This window comes from Kryptolebias marmoratus, linkage group LG3 (genome assembly GCF_001649575.2).
Source record: "Kryptolebias marmoratus isolate JLee-2015 linkage group LG3, ASM164957v2, whole genome shotgun sequence".
Lineage (NCBI taxonomy): Eukaryota > Metazoa > Chordata > Actinopteri > Cyprinodontiformes > Rivulidae > Kryptolebias > Kryptolebias marmoratus.
Window position 1 is genome coordinate 21,322,562 of NC_051432.1, and position 19,437 is coordinate 21,341,998.

At 37.3% G+C, this 19,437-nt stretch overlaps 1 protein-coding gene across 3 annotated transcripts; it reads left to right on the forward strand.

The window, feature by feature from the left end:
- The first annotated feature begins 811 nt into the window (after positions 1–811).
- Positions 812–18,760, forward strand: slc24a2 (solute carrier family 24 member 2). Of its 3 annotated transcripts, XM_017425568.3 has the most exons (11): positions 812–959; positions 3,116–4,254; positions 12,349–12,384; positions 12,630–12,741; positions 12,950–13,033; positions 13,842–13,921; positions 14,115–14,264; positions 15,348–15,437; positions 15,628–15,794; positions 16,010–16,297; positions 16,431–18,760. In XM_017425568.3, exons 2-10 carry the CDS (start codon positions 3,337–3,339, stop codon positions 16,257–16,259), a joined length of 1,887 nt encoding a protein of 628 aa, XP_017281057.1. In that variant the 5' UTR covers positions 812–959; positions 3,116–3,336; the 3' UTR covers positions 16,260–16,297; positions 16,431–18,760. The 3 variants fall into 3 exon arrangements, with proteins under 3 accessions (XP_017281057.1, XP_017281056.1, XP_024863687.1); XM_017425567.3 differs by having other exon boundaries at positions 16,010–18,760; XM_025007919.2 differs by lacking the exon at positions 12,950–13,033 and having other exon boundaries at positions 16,010–18,760.
- Positions 18,761–19,437: the final 677 nt, after the last annotated feature.

Sequence of the window (19,437 nt, forward strand, 5' to 3'; positions counted from 1 at the left end):
AACAATTGTCTCTAACTAATTTTACACATTATGAGCTAAGATTTGGAGTGATGGTAGCTGAGAGTCATCCACAACATGTACTTTGAAAACTAACAAATTGTGCAAGATCTTTGTTAAGAGCATTGTCATTAACTGTTAGAGTCAATACTGTTTGTCTGTTAGCAAAATAATTCTCAGAAACTAATGACTGGATGTACATCTGCAGCTGATTAACTTTTGGAGTCAGCCCAACTCAAGATGGCTGCCATAGTAATTTGATCATAGCAAACTCAAAGATGTCTATAACTCAGCCAGTTTTACAAATATTGAGCTAAAATTTGGTCTGGTCGTCGCTGAAAGTCACCTCCATCACATCCTCCAAGCACATACAGATCACCCAAAGTCTTTGTCTAAGGCGTTGGCATTTAATGCTGAAAATGATGGGCATTCTTTGAAGGAAAGCTAATTTAATTTAAAAGATAAATTTCTACATTTTTTACATTTATTCTCTTCTTTTTGAGTGTTGACATCCTGTAAATATATTTTACTCAGACATATAATACCAGGGTACGCAAAATTACCATCCATTTCTCTTGAAACTGGAAAGAAAAATCGACGGCGCTTGTAACGGTGGGAATCATAATAGGACAGTTCTATGCAGTGTGTGTAGGTCATCATTTTTTGGAGGGGGGACAGAGAAGACAGTGAGGACACTGAAGAAGGCAGCGATAAAAAAGGGAAACAGTGATAGAGGGAGTGTCTCTCTCTCTCCCCGAGCTCATGTCGCAGAGCTCCACCTCTGCTCACACATGAAAATCCCATTGAGGATTAACTGCTGGGACCTTCAGATCGAACATTAGGCACTTGGGATTGTACTGCTTTGGGAGTCATTTTACAGGAATATTTCCCCAGAAACTCTGGATCAGACCGACTACTACCTGTTGGTTGGTTTCCTGCAGAAGACGAAATATCCAAGAGTGGTATGAGAACAAAAGTACTCCTGTAGTTCGACTTTATTTCTAGTTTCCTGAGTTCTATCAGACTCATTAAAAGCTGCTTTAAAATCAGAGTTCAGAGATTTTAAACCCTTTAAAACTGTATTTTTAATTGCTGACAGTAATGTCTCACAGCACCTTAAAACCAGGCAGAATGGAAAGAATCTCAGATATAAAGTTGTCAGTATTTTTAAAATGTTGCTTCTTTAGGTTAAAATAACTGATGCACCAGCTTTAATTTGTTCTAACTTTTGTCAGCCTGCTTTTTGACTTTGTGGCAGCAGCAAGCAGGGCCTCAGGCTAATCTAAGTATATCTTCTCAGGGATTAAACTGTGTCTTAATGAGCTTTCCCTAATGTCCCAGCTCCAGTTAAAGGAGAGCTCCCTCTGAAGGTCCTCGGCAGAACAAAGCTTGGCCACTTTAACAAAACTGAAGTTTTAATATCTTTATTTTTACTTCATCACAAAAATATCCACCAGAAAATTCTCCATTTGCATTTATTTTATACACTTATTTATTTTTTATTTGTAATCCAACAATAAAATGGGATTATTACATCACCAAGTTTTTATATTTTTAGTGTTGTAAAATAACCTAAGAGACTTTAAGCAAATTTCAAAAATGTTTCAGTCACAATTAAGGTTTGCAAAAGTTTGCATTTATGAATTTATATTCAGAATTTGCAGTTCACTTATTCTTTCTCATGTTGAATTTTGTAAATATTTGTTTCTAAGATTTCAACTTATTAAGATTTTTGTTGCCTAGAAAAAAATACAAAGCCTACATGATATAACGACCTTTAAATAAAGGTTTGACTTGAGCATAAGTAACAAGTCATTTCCTAAATTTCCAGAGTAAAATTTAAATTAAACTAGAGGGGGATTACTTGCAAATCATCTGAAGCAAACATTTAATAAATAACTGCAAAATGCAAAAGGTTTTGTTTAACTATGTTCATTTTAAATTGGAAATAAGCAACACAAACAAATAAACTGATAATCAGAAGAACAAGTGTAATATTTATGATTATCCTATTAAAAACTGAAAAACTGCTGCTGTTTAACAGTTCAGTTTTGTTATTTTTTGTATCCTTATGCAGCAAATGTTTGACTATTTATAGAGTGACAAATCCAGATTGCAAACTGTACAGTCAAAAACACAGACGCTTTTATTTGAGATCCCTGCTGCTGTCACATGTTCAGAATGGGATTTTATTTAATTCAACTGCAGTAAAAAAAAACAAAAAAAAAACAACTTCATCTGATGCCCCAGAACTTGAATCTGTCACTCAGAAATAACGGTGTGTTCACAGATGTGCAAGGCTCTGTCTTCTGCACAGAAGCACATCCAAACTGGAACAAATGATTGCTCTTTTCACTGGGTGCTATTAACAGGAAACAAAATGTTGATTATTTTAGAAGCATTCCTGTTTTTTCAGAACATGAGTGTGGTTGTTTTCAACACTTTCAGACCTAAAGAGGAGTTCAGAAGCCATGTGTTGCATGAACCCTTAATAGGATCATGCATCACATGTAATACAGCAGATCTTCAGCCCTGCTTTGTTTATGTCAGGTTCCATGACTCTTAGTAGGACCATAAACTCAGATTATCAGTTTTGTGACAAAGATTGAGAAGACTTAAATTTGAATGAACTCCTCCCAAATTTTACTTCTCAAAGACATCTTCTTAAGGACTACAAAGATGTTTTTTTTGTCAAACAACATTTGTGGTACATTTATTTAATGTGTTGCTAGCACCAAGTTCAGAATATGAAGACATTTAAAAAAAATAAAATCAAGAAGTTTCTGTTTGGAAGTTTTTATTTGCAGTCAATCTTGTTTTTGTGTTGCTTAGTAAAATTGTTTAGAAAGAATTTGGGTGAGCTGCATAATTTTTTTTCTAACTTTTTGAATTATTTTATAGAATGTCATTGAAGACAAAGTTAAGTGTTATCAGTAAAAATCTTGAATTATCCAAAGTTAGATCAATATTTATTGAAGAACTGAACCTACCAGAGTGTTTTCTTCTGATCCATCCATTACTGATGGACCTACACTGAAGCAAACATTCAAGAAGCATGTAGCGGGTTAAAAATGGACTTTGACATTAACACGTTCATGTCCTCTTTTCTGTTTTGCAGTGAGTAATATGAGGAAACCTCTGAAGGTCTTAGATCCTGGAATTAGATTAAAGGGCCTCCATGGTGTTTAGACCTGGGAGCAGCATGCAAACCAACTGGTGAACCGCTGCTGCCTGTCAAATCCCCGACTTGTAGTCACCAGCACCACCAACCCACCTTTGGAGGGGAAGCGGGGGGATTCCGGACACATCGTCTCTGCTTGATAACCTGCACCAGGCACCATGGATTACATCCTACCCATAACAAGTCAAGATATGATAGCTTTCTCCTGCTCTGATCCTTTGCTGGATCTCCACAGCAGTAAAACCCGGTTCCACTACCAGGGCTTCAAGAGAAAGCTGCGGCCCGGACGGATCTTCGGCTTCATCGTCAGCGTAGTGGCTGTCTGCACAGTTTGTTCACTCAGTGCCTTGTCTCTGGTCACAGCAGTGGCCTCTGAGCTGGAGTCGTCTGCTGAGGGATCAGCCGATGCGGCAGTGCCCCAAAGGACTCTCCTGCAGTACCAGAACCTCTCAGCAGCTCCAGAGGACACACCTGTGGCCATGAAGTCTCACACAGAAATGAATAAAGGAGACTACCCAACAGACTACTTCAGCGTGGAGGACAGACGTCAGGGCTACGTGACTCTTCATATGTTTGGAATGTTGTACATGTTCATAGCCTTGGCCATTGTTTGTGATGAGTTTTTTGTCCCTGCGCTCACCGTCATCATAGAGAAGCTGGAGATCTCGGATGATGTCGCAGGAGCCACCTTCATGGCAGCAGGTGGATCAGCCCCAGAGCTGTTCACCTCCGTCATAGGGGTCTTCATCTCCCACAGTAATGTAGGCATTGGTACCATTGTGGGCTCTGCCGTGTTCAACATCCTGTTTGTGATCGGGATGTGCGCCCTGTTCTCCAAAGAGGTGCTGCACCTCACCTGGTGGCCCCTGTTCAGGGACGTGACTTTTTACATCATCGGCTTGCTCATGCTCATCTACTTCTTTCTGGATAATCAGATCACAGTGTCGGAAAGTTTCGGCCTGCTGATGTGCTACACCTGCTATGTGACATTCATGAAGCACAACGCTAAAGTGGAGATGATCATCAAGACCCTGCTGGGGAGCAACCAGGTGGAGCACCTGGAGGCTATGCCAAAGGTCAGTGTGACGCATCCATCCATCCATCCATCCATCCATCCATCCATCCATCCATCCATCCATGACAATTATTCATCTAACACCTTCCACTCATTAATCTATCTCACTCCACAGATGAACAAGATTTTTTCTTAATGCTGTCTTTTCTTTTTTTCTTTTCTTTTTCTTTTTTAATCTTGCTTTAGTCTTCATCCATGATGTAGTATTTTATTTTTTAAAAGTGCATTTAAACTAATACGCTTTAGAACTTTTATATCTTTCTTTTTTTGTTTTTCTTCCACGCATATCAATTATTGCAAAAGACAGATTTATAATTACCAATGCAAAACTTTCTAATGTGGGTTTACACAGTAGCACTTTTTAGATGCACATATGTACAACTCTGTGCGAAAGTCTTGAGTCATACCTCACGATTTTATACTTTGCTTCCAAGGAGACAGACTCTCATCAGCTTTTGGTCTAAATCAGTAGTTCTTCAGGTTTCTCTTTGGACTTTGTGTGCTTCTTTTTTCATTTATTTTCAATCCTCTTTCTGATCATTTTAAGAGTTTTCTTTCTTATTTTGTCTTGATTTATTTTATTTCATTGTTAAGCCACTTCACACTGATCTTTCTGGCATCAAAAAGCTACTAAATTCAAAAAAACAAAACTAACAAAACCCCCCCCCAAAAAACAGTGGTTTTCTTTGGTTGACTCTATGAGACTACACAGTTATTACACAAAAACAAAACAGTTTGACACATAAAATAATATTTCATCACCAACAAGGTGATTCCTAAAGACTTATCAGCTGAAAACACTTGTTGTAAATGATGTATTTCCTAGGTGCTGAGTCAGGTCTTTACTGGATTTTTATTTCTGTTCCTTAAAAACACGACTTTTAAGTAATTTTCAGCTGCTGTTGAGAGTTGTTTTAGGCTCTACACTTTTTGTTTTGTCCTCCATTTGTCCAGTTTCCCTATTTTTTTGAAAAAGTTTTCACATTCAGATTAAATTGATGACAGGAAAAACCAGGAGATGGCAACTGATCCCAAGAACGTTGGTGCTGCTTTTCTGGGAATCTGAGAGGGAGTCTGTCTGACAGCCTTATACCTTTAAATCTGTTATTTATTTTTCAGTGACCATAGATCTTTACTTCAACTTTCAACAAGGCCGAACAGAAGCGCCTGGCCTCCCTTCATGAGGAGCTAATCTTCAGTCCCTTATTTTAGTGACCTTGTTCAGACCAGTTAGGCTCTCGGGACAGGAGTGATGTAACAGTTCTCAGCCCGTGTCCTCCATTAAAGAGGATTAGGATTCTGGAGAAATTTACAGCACAAATTCTCAAGAAATACAGGTTGATTTGTCTTACATGTATGTAAATATACAAACCTTGACTTTCACAATGGGAAGACAACATTTTCTACAAAGTAAAATATTAATGTGACGTCAATCAGACACAAATCAAGAGATAAGTCTCAGATATTGTGTGTGATCATTGTCAGCAGAATGACATAAAAACTACTTAGATGAATTTTACACAATTTGAACACAGACAACTGTTTTTTAAGGTGCACACTTTACAAAGGTCATCTTTTACGACGCTCAGTGCTGTCCATCACAAATATGATACAAATGTTCCTGACAAGTTCTCTTTTTCTCTGTCCATTCTACACCTCTCCCTCAAGTTTCATCATTATTATTATTATTTTTCATAGATTTTGAACAGTCTTCCTAACAAACAGCTAAACCAAAAACCACACAGACCTCTGCCTCGGGTCTTACCCCAGCACAGGAAAAAAAAAAAAACAATCCATCAGCATCACAGATATTACCTGAATTTTAAAAAAAGGTTATAATAATAGAAAAACACATTTGTAAATAAACAAACAGGGGATGACACAAGGAGGAGCATGGAGGAAACAATGAAGAAAGGCATTTCAGATCACAAGTTATCTGAGTTAACCTCAGTTAAAGTCTTCACAGTTTGTGATAAAATAAACATGAGCATAAAAACATTAAGATTTGCTTCGAAAAGAGTTTTAATTTTTATAATGCTGGAGAAACCTATATGTATAAAGACAACAACTTTGCAGTTTTTTTAAACTTAAAAAAGTGTTTGATTTTTAAATAGTCCCAATTTCCTCTTTTTATTAAACATTTTGACGGCTAATGTCTCACAATAAAGTGTAATCAGTCTGATATCAAGATTTCACATCTTACTAATTTCTGAAAAGGTCGTAATGTGAGAAAAACAAATTTGTGAAAAATTAGTGATGATACAAAAAGGAGCGAAACCTTCATCCTTCCCTCATGTCTGGATCCTGACAAAATAGACGACGTAATAAGCTAACAGAGAAAAGTGTCATTTCTAACTTTTAGTTCTTTATTCTAAACATAATGTAAGATCATCTAAGGTTTTAAAATCCAAACATGGATTATAAACTCATTTTAAAAATCTCCACAAAGTTACTGCTGTTTTTAATTTTGAAAGCAAAAATCTAAGCATGGGTTCAACCTAAAAACATCTCTTTTCACCTTTAAATTATAAATGACTATTTCTTTTTCCTTATTGCTTTTCCCTTATTTATGTTAGGCAGACAGGTTGATAACTTAAAGACGTGATCTTGTCACAATGACTAAACTAATCACTTCATGTAACCAGGTGTGGACGAGGGAAGATTTTAATCTGCAGATTAGCCTGGAGAGCTCATTATGTGCATTATGTGCTGTGATTTTATGTAACACATTTATAAACAAAGTCACACTAAAAAATAAAAGCAAAGCCATGGCTTTCTGAACATATCTCAAGCAAAGATACAAAACTATTTGAGTTTTTATGTTTCTGTATTCTATTATTTGACACTTGAGGCTGAGCTCAGCTGCTCTCCTGTTATCCGACATCTTCCATCAACCCTCGAGGCGTTTATTCAAGTCTAGCAGAAAATCGGTTTCTTGTTAGTTGAATTTTAAGCCAACAATGATCAAGATCCGAGATAAAGTTTCAGACATTCATGAGCTGCTAAAACACAGTAAAAGATGCAGGTGTTGGACAGAAAAACCAAACAACAACAAATACGCCTCCAGTTTCTTCCTGCTTATTTTATTGCAGTGGCAGCAGGTTTTAGACAAATGATGAGTATCTAATCAAAACTTCCCTCTTTTATTGAGCTTAAAGAGACAGTTCAGATTTTTTGAAGTGGGGTTTTGTTGAAAGTTTCCAAAGAATTTATTCCTTTCGTTTAATTCTAACTAGATTCATAAACTACTGGCAGGTCTGGGCCAAGACCAAGCTGGAGTTTTTTTTTAAATTATTATAATTTTATAAACCCTTATATCATAATGATGTTTGGGTTACATGGTTATTTCTGCAGAAATATTCTAATATTCCTGCTAGGAGTGCCCCAGACCACACCAGAAGTGCTACTGCTAGCTGCCACTCTCTGTGCTTTCAGTGAACTCTAAAATTGCAATGCAAAATCGATGGCTTGAATTGCAACACAGCTTTTGAGACTGGAGCTAATTTAGGACGGTAGATCCACGTTGGTCTTGTCCCTGCTCGAACTAGCCGTTAGCTTTTTTTTTGGTCAGATTTAAACTCTTTCCAAAACAAGGTCCATTAAAGAGCTATTATAACAGGGAACATGTTAATTATTTATAACTTTTTCACAGAACCCCATTTCAGAAGATCCAATCGTTTTGCTTTGAAGGGTAAAAAGAATCATAACTTCAAGATAAATAAAACTGATGTCACTGAGAATCCTTTGCCCGCTTAATGGCTTATATTTTTATTTCTACTTTACAAAAAAAACCATAAACCTTTGTTAGAATCAGAGCTCTGGTTGACATTTGCGTCCTTTCATGGAATCATCTGTTCTTCAACCTGTCTCCTTTCAGCTCCAAGAGCAGCTTTTCTCCTCCTTTCGTCCGGCACTTGATGTCCAGCTGCCTTGCCCTCATGTGTCAGTAGCTGCTGAATAATCCCCCAGGTTAATTCTCTCCAATCCCATTAGAGCCTCTAATAATAGCCAGATGCTCCCCGGGGGGAGGAAGAATCAGCAGATCCACAGTGAGAAAACGGCTGTACGATGTTCGGCAGTCAAACATATTAGATTCTGGTTTTCAATTTCCACCAGTCTGTTGCTGTTTCTGGAGGGTTTAGACCTTTGCATTGAGATGTCTTCAGTGTGTGTGTGTGTGTGTGTGTGTGTGTGGATGAGAAGGTGATGAGAAGGTTTGCTCTCTGATGGCAGTGAAGTCAGCAATCCTCTCTGATCCCCTAATCAACTGCTTACCTGCGGTGACGACAGCAAACACACTCCAGCACATTGCGGAGCGGCAGCTTCTTCTTGCAGACATAAAATGAAGATTTTGGTTTGTGTTAAAGCATAAAGAGTCTTACCTGAAGTCCCTGATTGAAGGAAAACTAATAAATTAGGAGAAGAATGTCCTCTCATTTCTCATTATTCTAGTTCAAAAATAAAAAGTATTTAATATTCAGAATCAAAACTGTTAATGAATTTTGATTTTTGTATTTCCGCAACAAACTGCAGCTACTGTAATGTCTCGAAATGAACATTTCATCAAAGTCCAGAAGCACTGGATAAAACAGGTTGAGCTGCGAGTTTGATGCGGTGGGGAAGATGATTTGCTGACAGGGTTGCTTGTGACCCAGGAGGGTCTCTGCAGACGTTCACACGCAGGCCTGAAACTCAGCAATCTAAAAGTGGCGATCCCGCAGATTGATCCTGGATAAGTCTGACAGCTCGGCAGTCAGGTGGGGGGGGGACAAAGAGAGGCACACAGAGCGAAAGTTGATCTGATTGCACCTCAGTGGCATGATGGTAATTGGGATGAGTGGGAAGTCTGGTGTAAATCTGCTGACCCCAGGTCAGCACTTTTACCTTTGGCAGTTTTTTTTTAAGCCTCCTGTCTGTGGGGGGCTGAGCCCACCGAACCAGAGCAGCAGCCCGTCTTAAAGCCAGAAATAAGTTTAGCAAAATGTTTGTCTTCTTTAGATAAAATCTGCACATTTATTTCTGACGGTTTCACTTGTGATCCCTACATCAGTGGTCAGCAGTGCCTCAAAAGTGTCTAGCTTCTTAGCAGAACTTATATATAAAGTTAAAATTATTCTTTAAAGTAGAAACAGCAACAGCAAGGGTGCAATCACTTTCCCTTCAGTGGTTATGTCTTGGAACATCTGGTATTTTGACCTCCATGATCTAGATGAAACATGATGAAATAAAGATAAAACAACACCATTACGAGCCTTAAAAACCAACAATAAAATGTTCAAATCAGTCCTGAAACAAACAGGAAGCAATTAAAATGAGGCCACTGTTGGTTTTATTCTGCTCATGTTTTCTTGTTTCTGTAAAAATGGGAGCTGACTGATCTAAGATAATCTGGGCATGTAATAAAAACATACATCCCTTTTTCCAAGGTTTTGGGAAACAAGCATTTTTATATCATAACTTAATAAAACAAACAAAAAAAAATGCTGATTTCTTCAAATTAAAAGGTTGTAGAAAAAAAACCACTCCAATGTTTTACCAAAACACCAATTTTATGACAAAATGAAGCCTATAAATATTATCTACAAAATCTGGTCTCCTAAACAAGATGAGTTCAGTCGTTTTTCATTGGTGTTAAGGAAGTTTAAATCGCTATAATAATATAGCATATTTTCATTTTTAGGCGCTGGTTTTAAAACTTACATGAATGAACTCCAAGTTTACCTCAAAGACTTTTATTTCCAAACATTTAAAGACAAGTTGGAACAGTTTTCAGGTCACTCTTAAAAGGAGGCTGTAGCTTTGATCATTATTATGATTTTTAGGTTTTTATTTTAGTTATTATTATTAAGGATTGGGTGACATCCTTTAAACTCCCAATTTATAACATTAAGGGAGTCTATTGGTTTAAAAACTGGATTTAAAGGGTGTTTTGTTCCTGTAGAACTGTGACAAAATAAATTACATAAAAAAGGGGGGTTTAATCTGCAGAGCGCACCTGTGTGAGCGAGTGAAATGACAAAACATGAGCGTTACACTCTGACCCATCAGCTGCTTTTACTGTAAAATCTTTGCCCCACATACTGTACACCTCCCCCCTCTCAGGCAGTAGACCGTGCGTTGATTTTTCTGTTTGGTGACTCTGATCTTTTCTGTCCATCCAGTTCAGGATCAGACTAGTCAGAAATCTTTCAGTGTGTTCGCAGTCATCGTGTTGGAGCTGAGCTTGGAAACTTTCAGTTCAGCTGTGGAAAAAAGGCTTCAATTTAAAAAGTAAAAAAAGCTGAAACAATTCAAACACAAACAATGCAGTGACAGACACTTTTATTTTGACCTGTAATTTGCTGCAGGCAGTATAAATCCACACAGTTCATAATATGTCTTGATACACTCTCATGGACAGAGTCCATGTTGTGGGCAGATCAGAACTGCAGGCGGGCCAGCTCAGTTTGCAACATGAGAAGCTTTTTGCTTTTGCATGGTTTTACATTGTTCTGTTGGAAAACACATGGATATTCCCAGAACATCTTTGCCTTGAAGGCAACGTGCTGTATGTTGCTCTAAGACAGCGGCTCCCAATCCTGGTCCTGGAGGGCCAACATCCTGTGGGTCAAGTTCTACAGAAGCCTGTTAATCACCCGTTCATTGAAATCAGGTGTGTCAAAGCAGAGAAACAACTAAAACCTGCAGGATAGTGGCAGTCCAGGACCAGAACTGGATTGGATTGGATTGCTTTTTGTGATAAAGTTGCCATCACAGAAATGAAGTTTACTTTTGGTAAGAGGGCTAATCCAACCTAATTCTTTAAAAAAACACCAGTTTTTACTTTGTTGTTGTTTTTGTTTTTCTGCAGCACTAAGTCAGTAAGGTCCATTTTGTTTTTGGTCCAGAGGACACAACATCAAGATCTGGGAATCTGAATCATCTGAACACAAAAAACGTTTTCACTTTATTTTTGAGTACAGTTAACATAGGACTCCTTTCTTTTTGCATTACTGTTTTATTTGTGCATCTTGTGCCATTTTGTAGCTGTAGGCTTATACAAAAAACATCATTTGTATAACTTCATCATTGTACCAGCAGCTGATGGATGTCGGTAGTTTTACATGAATTTACTGGAGGGATGAGAGATTCAGGAATCCAGTTTAAACTTGTGTCCTTGAACGTTACATGCTGCTGTAGAGTCATTGGGTGAGTTCTGATGTTATTCATTGCTAAGAGAAAAAATGTGCAAATCCAACCAAATCTTTTATCAACAAACTTTACTTTTAGACATTTCAGTGATTTTCAGCCATTTTTCCTTTTTCTTTATCTGTTCCTTAACGACTCAGCTGTTTAAGAGCTTTAATATGTATATATACATATAATATCATGATTACATTTGCCAGTCGATAACATCTGTTTAAAACAACGTCTTTGCTGTTTTTGCCTCAATATTAGCCAATATTTCCTTTCAATTCATCTCTTTTTTAATTTATTGTAGGTTTCAAATACATTAATGTGTATAATGCATAATAACATTTTGAATGTTATTCTTTTTACGTCCTTCCCCGTTGTTCATGTTTAATCTTCGTATTGTTGCTTGATCATTGCTGTCTTTACCTTCTTGGACTGTTGAGGGAGAATTTAGACATTAATAAGAGACATTTATAAACAGACTAAAATTATTGTGCAGCAGCTTTTGTGACTCTTTTAAATCTGCACTTCTCTCCTCTGTTTCTTTGACCTTTAATCATTTAGTTTATTGTAAAACTGTAAAGATATTAACCTTTTTATTCAACCATGTTGCTTAGGCAGTTCATGATCTGTTTGTTCTTTTCTGGAGGAGCAGGTAGTTTAAAGCCAGACATCTGAAACAAATCTGGAATGCAGTTAATTTCTCACATGTTGACCTGTTTATGTTCAGGACCTACACTGATCGATGCTTTCATAACCTCTATTAACGATGCAATAATTAATTAATGAAGCATCACAAGCCAATCTGCTGACACACAAACACAGAAACTTGAAACTTCTCCACAGCCTGCACAAACAAAGGACCTCATAATGAACTCATAAAATATTTCTTATGTTTTCTTTCTTTATATCTTTTCTAAAGGTGAATACACCGGCAGATGATGAGACCAAACTGACAGTGAGTTTATTTTGTGTGTCTCTGTGGCTAATATAGACGTCTCTGTAGCTGTCAAGTTTCAAATGTTTTTTTGCTGCACTGAACAGATAGATTTTAGCAATTATTTGACAACAATGTATTGGTTTTATTAAGTGAAAGCCAGCTAATGAGTGAGAACCAAAACGCAGGCTGTTAAATCATTTTTTAAATGTTCTGTAAATTAATATTTTGACATTTCTGTTTTGTTTTTTTGTTTTTTTTCAAAGGCCAAGCCGAGGCTGCAGAGGGAAGGCAGCTGTGCTTCTCTACACAACTCTCTGATGAGAAACAGCATCTTCCAGCTCATGATTCACACACTGGACCCCCTCAGTAATGAAGGTACGACACACCAAGGACACACACACACACACACACACACACACACACACACATTATCTCGGTTTGATCTGCTCGTGTTTAAGAACCGAACATAAATTCACCGTTTATTTGCCCTCCTCTCCTGTCCTTCCCGTCCTCCCCTGCATCCTGATTTTAATGGTGCATCTCAAACGCCTCCTTATAGCCTGAATAAAATCTTCTGTTGCAGGACGTTTCAAAGAGAAGGCGTCGATCCTTCACAAAATGGTCAAGAAGAAATGTAAAGAAGATGCAGTCAGTGCCAACGGTGTAGGTGTGTAACAGTGACCAAAAAGACAAGGGAGGCAGGACGCTGTTGATTCTCAACAATTCGTTACCAGAGAAACGCCGAACAGAACATCACAGGGATGAGATGGAGCTGAGCAGCAGAATCTGCCTGACTTCAGATTGTCAGAGCGCTCATTTGAACAAAGCTTATCAGTAAAGCAGAACAACGCCACCAATCGTGTCATAACTGGAAGGCCGTATCACTTAAAGAGCAGCATGGCCTGACATTAAACTGAGAACAGAAATACACGATACTTCTGTTTCACCTGACGAGGACATGTCAAAGGACCTATCAGTATCTTGTCAGCCCATCTTATTTGTTTATAACAGACACAATTACACACAAAATCAATGAATAAATCGTTTACCTTTAATGTTAAATCACTTAAGTGGGATTGTTCATAAATTACTGAATAACCGTGCACAATAGGTCAATACATAAAGACTTAAATTGGATATTTTCCTTCAATTTTGTGATAAGCAGGATGTTTTTTAATTGCCAGAAGTGACTTTACAGTCATTTTATGTAAATTTTAAAGTTTTATAAAGCATTTTAAAAACAAACGTGACTACATACCAATTTAATATTAACAGCATTTATGTGATTTCAGTGATTTAAAGCTAGTTTACAAATGTTACTGCAAACTAAACAAACATTTCTTAGCATTTTATCAATCAACTGACTAACCAGGCTCTTCCTTTTGATGAGGTTGCAACAATAAACAATTTTATTTCATTTTTCAACATTTTTTCAACTAACCCATTCACTGTTTTTCTTCTTTTCCCCTTTAAAGTTGAGAAAAACATCCCCAATAGTACGAAGGTTGAAGTGGAGGTCACGCCGCCGATGAATGGCGTTGCAGGTGGAGACCAGGTGGGTGTTTTACCGCTTCTTCTTCTCATCAAGCAGCTCTAGAAACTTCAAATCAGGCATAAGCAAATTTAGCTGACAGCTAAAAGACAAAGGAAGTCCAACAAGGTTTGACATTCTGACCTGAGTCAGCCAACAGACTAATGTTGGCAGCACAGGTGTGGTAGAAACCGTCGTGTGATTCCCTCATTCTCAGGAGGGCGAGGGCGAGTTCGAGGAAGAGGAGAGCGAAGACCAGCCCCTGAGCCTGGCCTGGCCTGACACCCCCAGGAAACAGCTCACCTACCTTGTCATCCTGCCCATCGTCCTCCCCCTGTGGCTGACGCTGCCTGACGTCAGGAGAGAGGTGAACACACACGAAGCCTGGCAGATAAAACTCCACCTGTACACAGTTACTGTGTGTTACTGGTTTCAAATACTACAGTTCATTCTGTTTCTAAATATAGTGTTAAATACAGACTGGCTTTGCTGCTGCTTTTAGGATAAACATTAATGGTGTAAAACCTTTCATATCTAAAAAAACAAGTAAATACATGGAATTTAAGCACAGCTTTGCATTTTAGGGGTTTAGACTTGTGTTAGAAACGACACACATTATATTGTGACTTAACATTAAGCAACTATTTGTAGCTGAAACGTGTAAAATGTAATAACAACATGATTCATGATGCAGGAATTCACAAGTTTTATGATTTAAACGCAACATTTTTTTTAGACTAAAGCACAATTACATCAAGAAAAGGCTAAATGTGAAAGATCAATCAATCAGTTTAGATATTTATTTAAACTCTGATGCCATCAATGTTTTTGCATGATGCTTGTAAAATGTTTGTTACAAAGAAATAGTCACAAGTGCCCCGCAACTGGTCGAAAGAGTTTTTTTCTTTTTTTCTCGAAGAAGTACATGTAAGGAGGAAATTATCATTGAAAACTGTTCAATTGAGGAGTTCAACTATAATTTTTCAAATTAATATAAAAAACAAAACATTAAGAGCTCCGAGAATCTGAAAAAGAAGAAAATGAAAACTGGTGATTAATGACTAAAATGAAAGTCATAAAAATAGTTTAATCTATAATCATGTGGCTCCTTCATTCTTCAGGCTCATTGATTGGATTGAGCAAACGTTTCTGCTTTGATAAATCTAAATTTTTTTGAACTGTGCATTCTGTTGGCTAAATAGTTCAAAAACTAATGATAATAATGTCTGATTCTGCACTTAGCATTAAATGGTAGTTTTTAATGCAGCAAGTGCTCAATGAGCTGATTTTAAAATATTTTGAATGTTTGAAGGATTTGATAATATCTAAAACATATGAGATTTTAGAACCAAAGACCAAGCATCCTGGGAGTAATTGGGAGATTTTTATCTGGGCTGAAACTATAAGTTGATTGTGGGACTGAGAAGCTGCTGTTTATTTTTTTTTTCAGACCTCTGAAAGATTCTTTCCCATCACGTTCCTCGGGTCCATCTGTTGGATCGCTTTCTTCTCCTACCTGATGGTGTGGTGGGCTCACCAGGTGCCTGACAAACACACTCACACTCATGGTTTGGAGTCTGACTGACAGCTGTTTATTTTACTGTGATGAATCGTAAACAAAAGTGATCCAAGAATGAAACCGTGGGGCGCACCTTGTTCGTTCTGAGCCCTGACGGGTCTTTTTTGCGTTCCTTATTTTAATGCCTGGCCACGTTTTTGCTTCTTTGCAGGTTGGGGAGACTTTCTGGATCACAGAGGAGATCATGGGGTTGACCATATTAGCAGCCGGCACCTCCATCCCTGACCTGATCACCAGCGTGATTGTAGCACGAAAAGGCCTCGGAGACATGGCCGTGTCCAGTTCAGTGGGCTCCAACATCTTCGATATCACCGTGGGGTTAGTCCTCCAGTGAACAAACATCTATCTATCTATCTATCTATCTATCTATCTATCTATCTATCTATCTATCTATCTATCTATCTATCTATCTATCTATCTATCTATCTATCTATCTATCTATCTATCTATCTATCTATCTATCTATCTATCTATCTATCTATCTATCTATCTATCTATCTATCAAACGACTAACTCTTCTCCTCTCTCTGCAGTCTGCCCTTCCCATGGCTCATCTACAACATCATCCATGATTTCAAGGCTGTGGAGGTGAGCAGCAACGGCCTGTTCTGTGCCATCGTCCTCCTCTTCCTCATGCTCCTCTTCGTCATTATATCCATCGCGGCTTGCAAGTGGAAGATGAGCAAGTTCCTGGGCTTCCTCATGTTCTTGCTCTACTTCGTCTTCCTGGTTATCAGCGTCATGCTGGAGGACAAAGTTCTGGTGTGTCCCGTCACCATCTAAGAGAGGGACTCGTGACTGACTGACGGCTCAAATTTACTGTAAGAGTGCAATAATAAACTGCCTGTTATCTGGCTCGCATGCTCACAATAGATACTGTACTGTACACATACACACACACACACGTTGTTGATGTAGGTTAACCCGGAGCTGTGATGTATATCGACTTTGCAGGTTCAAGCTGTTGCATCACAACTTTCTGACGGAGGCACACAGTCCTGTACTTTTATTACAGACGTTAGGCCAAGCAGAGAGCAGACTTCCTTAGTCCATGTCTGAGTTTGAAACCTGCTGAAACAACCGAACGGACAGTGAATGCAACTCAGGATGGAAGCAGATGCTGCATGAGACTTCTTCCTTCTAACCAAAGGACTGCGTGACGGAGAACTGCTGCCACTCATGGACGCAACAAAGTTAGGAATGTAAACTTGGTTGGGACAGGTTTTTGTTGCTTCAAAGAACAGGAAACGCCAAGGCAACACATCGTTGTGATAGCTGAGTTCTAAACTTTCAATTAAACCAGGTAAGAATGCGATAACAGACAGAAATTGTTCATATCAGAGATCTGTTTTATGTTGAAGGACACATTTGGCAGAAACAACTATTATTTATCCCATTCATTATATAGTGCATTAAATGCTAAATAGCGGTACATTTCCTAAGGTTTTCATCACATCTGCTCACATCCATCATATCTGGACATTTCACATACTGTAATGAGCTCATGAACAGGACTTTGTTCTAGCTGCCTTTACATGCACCTTTTTAGAAAGAGCTTCTCTACCTGAATTTTGGTTTTTGGACAACAAGTGAAGGACAAACAATTAGCATTCTTTGTTGCATTTTTCGTGTTTAACTTTGTAAAAGTTTTCTTCACATTAGATGTAAAAAAAAAAGAAACAGTAAACAGTTAACGATGGTTTTCTTTGGCAATGTTTTGATGTAAAACAGCTCATGTACGGAACAATTTAACACTGATTTTGTCTTACTTGTATAAGACCATGAGTCCAATTATTGATGAACGGGATCGACATTTAATTAAAAAAGCTAAATGTATTCTGATCATGCACGGCGGGAATCGGGTTCACACAGATGTCTATCCATGTATGCTGGTATTATCAAAGCAAACTTTGTTTCATGGCTGTAATTTGTTTATGGGATGGTGAAACAATGTGCTCATGTAGGTTTTTTCTTTTTTTTTCAAAAAGTACAAGAAAAATGTTAAAATTTTGAAGATTGCTGAACTATTTATTATTCAATAAAAGTATATGTAACTAAAAAACACTACTTTTCTGCAGTTTTCTCTCATTTAAGAAGATGTTTAAATGCTTTTGTTGATTAGTTTGAAAGGGTTTCCAAACTGCTGATAAAAATAAGGGTACGTTTTAGTGCAGTTACACTAATTGACACTAATTTAATAATTTAATAAGGTAAATTAGTGACAGTTATTATTAGCAGATATGTTTATTTGTGTCTTCATCAGATGCATCTTCTGTTGCGTCCGAACTTCCCTCGTATTCATGAAACTTCTCCAAGAGTTTAGTTTGTCTGATGACATTCGGTGCCCTGACCTACTCAGAAGATTAATCAAAAATAAACAACATGCATTAAAACAAAACAGCTTCTCTTGATTAGCTTGTTTTTCCATTTTTAAATACTTTAAAAAGACCGTGTAGATGTCTCTCAGTTATTTTAATTTCCAAAAGTGCGGATTTTAAAATGGTTTGTTGTTCCGCTACAATCTCAAACCAATTGCAGGAAAAACTATTTCAGAATATTCTGTCTTGTTTAATTTATCTTTTAGGATTTTTTTTTTATATTCTATAAGCAAACCTGCGAAGGTCTTGAAAATGTTCTATCAAATTATTAAATATTAATTTCCATTTGTGCTGCTTTTTCATTTTACATACAGACATTTTTTTTTCTTTTAGACAACAGGATCTTATTTTTCTGTATTAACAAGATCATAAATTCACATTTTACCTAAATCTTTTTTTATTATTATTATTTTTTTTCCATGTTTTTTTCCAAATGAATGTGAAATGAGTTTTCCTTAAAGATGACACCAACTGTTCCTGATGCCGAAGGTCTCTTTGATTTTGTGTTTATATTTATAAAAATGTTTGTAATTTTTTAAAAATGGAGACATGAAAACGTAAACGCTCCTTCCGACTAGCAGAATGCATGCAGTAGTTTCTTAACTTTACATTTGATTTCTTACACTCCAGTTCGGATTTAGCTTCTTCATGCAGTATCATTTCTGTTGTTTTGTTTTCTTTTTGTTTTCATTTTGTTTTTATGAATCATTTGAATGTAAAGAATATTTGGATAAATGAGTGCATTTAAAACTGTTTATTGAAAAAAACGAACAAGGTGAAATGACCCTTATGTGTTATGTAAGTATGGAATCACTTTTGTGTACTACTTGAATCATGTTCTTCACTGTAAAATATACATTATTCATCTCTGTAAAAACTGTTACAATTAAATACATTTAAAAATTATAATATTTTATTGTATTTGTTGCATTACATCAAAGCTCTCAGAGGTACCTTTGTGGTTAAATGTTGGCCTCTGCTGGGAGTGTTGGATTATTTTTCAGTGAGTCAGTCTTCAAAAAGCTCTTGAACCAAATGGGCTTCGGGACCTGTTTATATTTGGTTATTCCAGCTACTCAGTATCATGTTTTTCTAGAACATGGCAAACATTGCAATGCTGCTGATCCTGGGTTGTTCTTATTAGCACCTCAGCAATAGTCCAGGAAGGACAACAAACGCTATTATCACACAGAGCATTTTGCTGTATATTCACTGCATCGTATGTCTTAAATATAATGAATCCTAATTCAAGCTTCCTTACATCACCAGAGTGGTTTGCAGTGTCATCGATCAGTAAGTGATGAGCTTTACTTTGACACAAGCTCCTTACAGAGTTATATACATGGCTTACTGCCATTATTGCCGTGATGGGACACAGATTACCTGGACACCTGAGGACAGCCAGAGAGGGACTTACTCACCTGTGTGATTTTTATCTGCATTTGTCTTCAGTGACAACTGAGGGCATGTGCTGCCCTCATCATCCAGCATAAAGATAAATATCAGTGTTTGCATCAAGTTGCATCTTTTTCTCTTGCAGCTGCAAATTAGATTTCAGTTCTCTGTTCCATTGATGAGAAATA

Coding starts and splice junctions, on each gene's coding strand:
- slc24a2 (XM_017425567.3), top strand. CDS start 3,337: ATGGATTACATCCTACCCATAACAAGTCAAGATATGATAGCTTTCTCC. Junction 4,255..12,348: donor ACCTGGAGGCTATGCCAAAG/GTCAGTGTGACG, acceptor TCTTTTCTAAAG/GTGAATACACCGGCAGATGA. Junction 15,438..15,627: donor TGGTGTGGTGGGCTCACCAG/GTGCCTGACAAA, acceptor GCTTCTTTGCAG/GTTGGGGAGACTTTCTGGAT.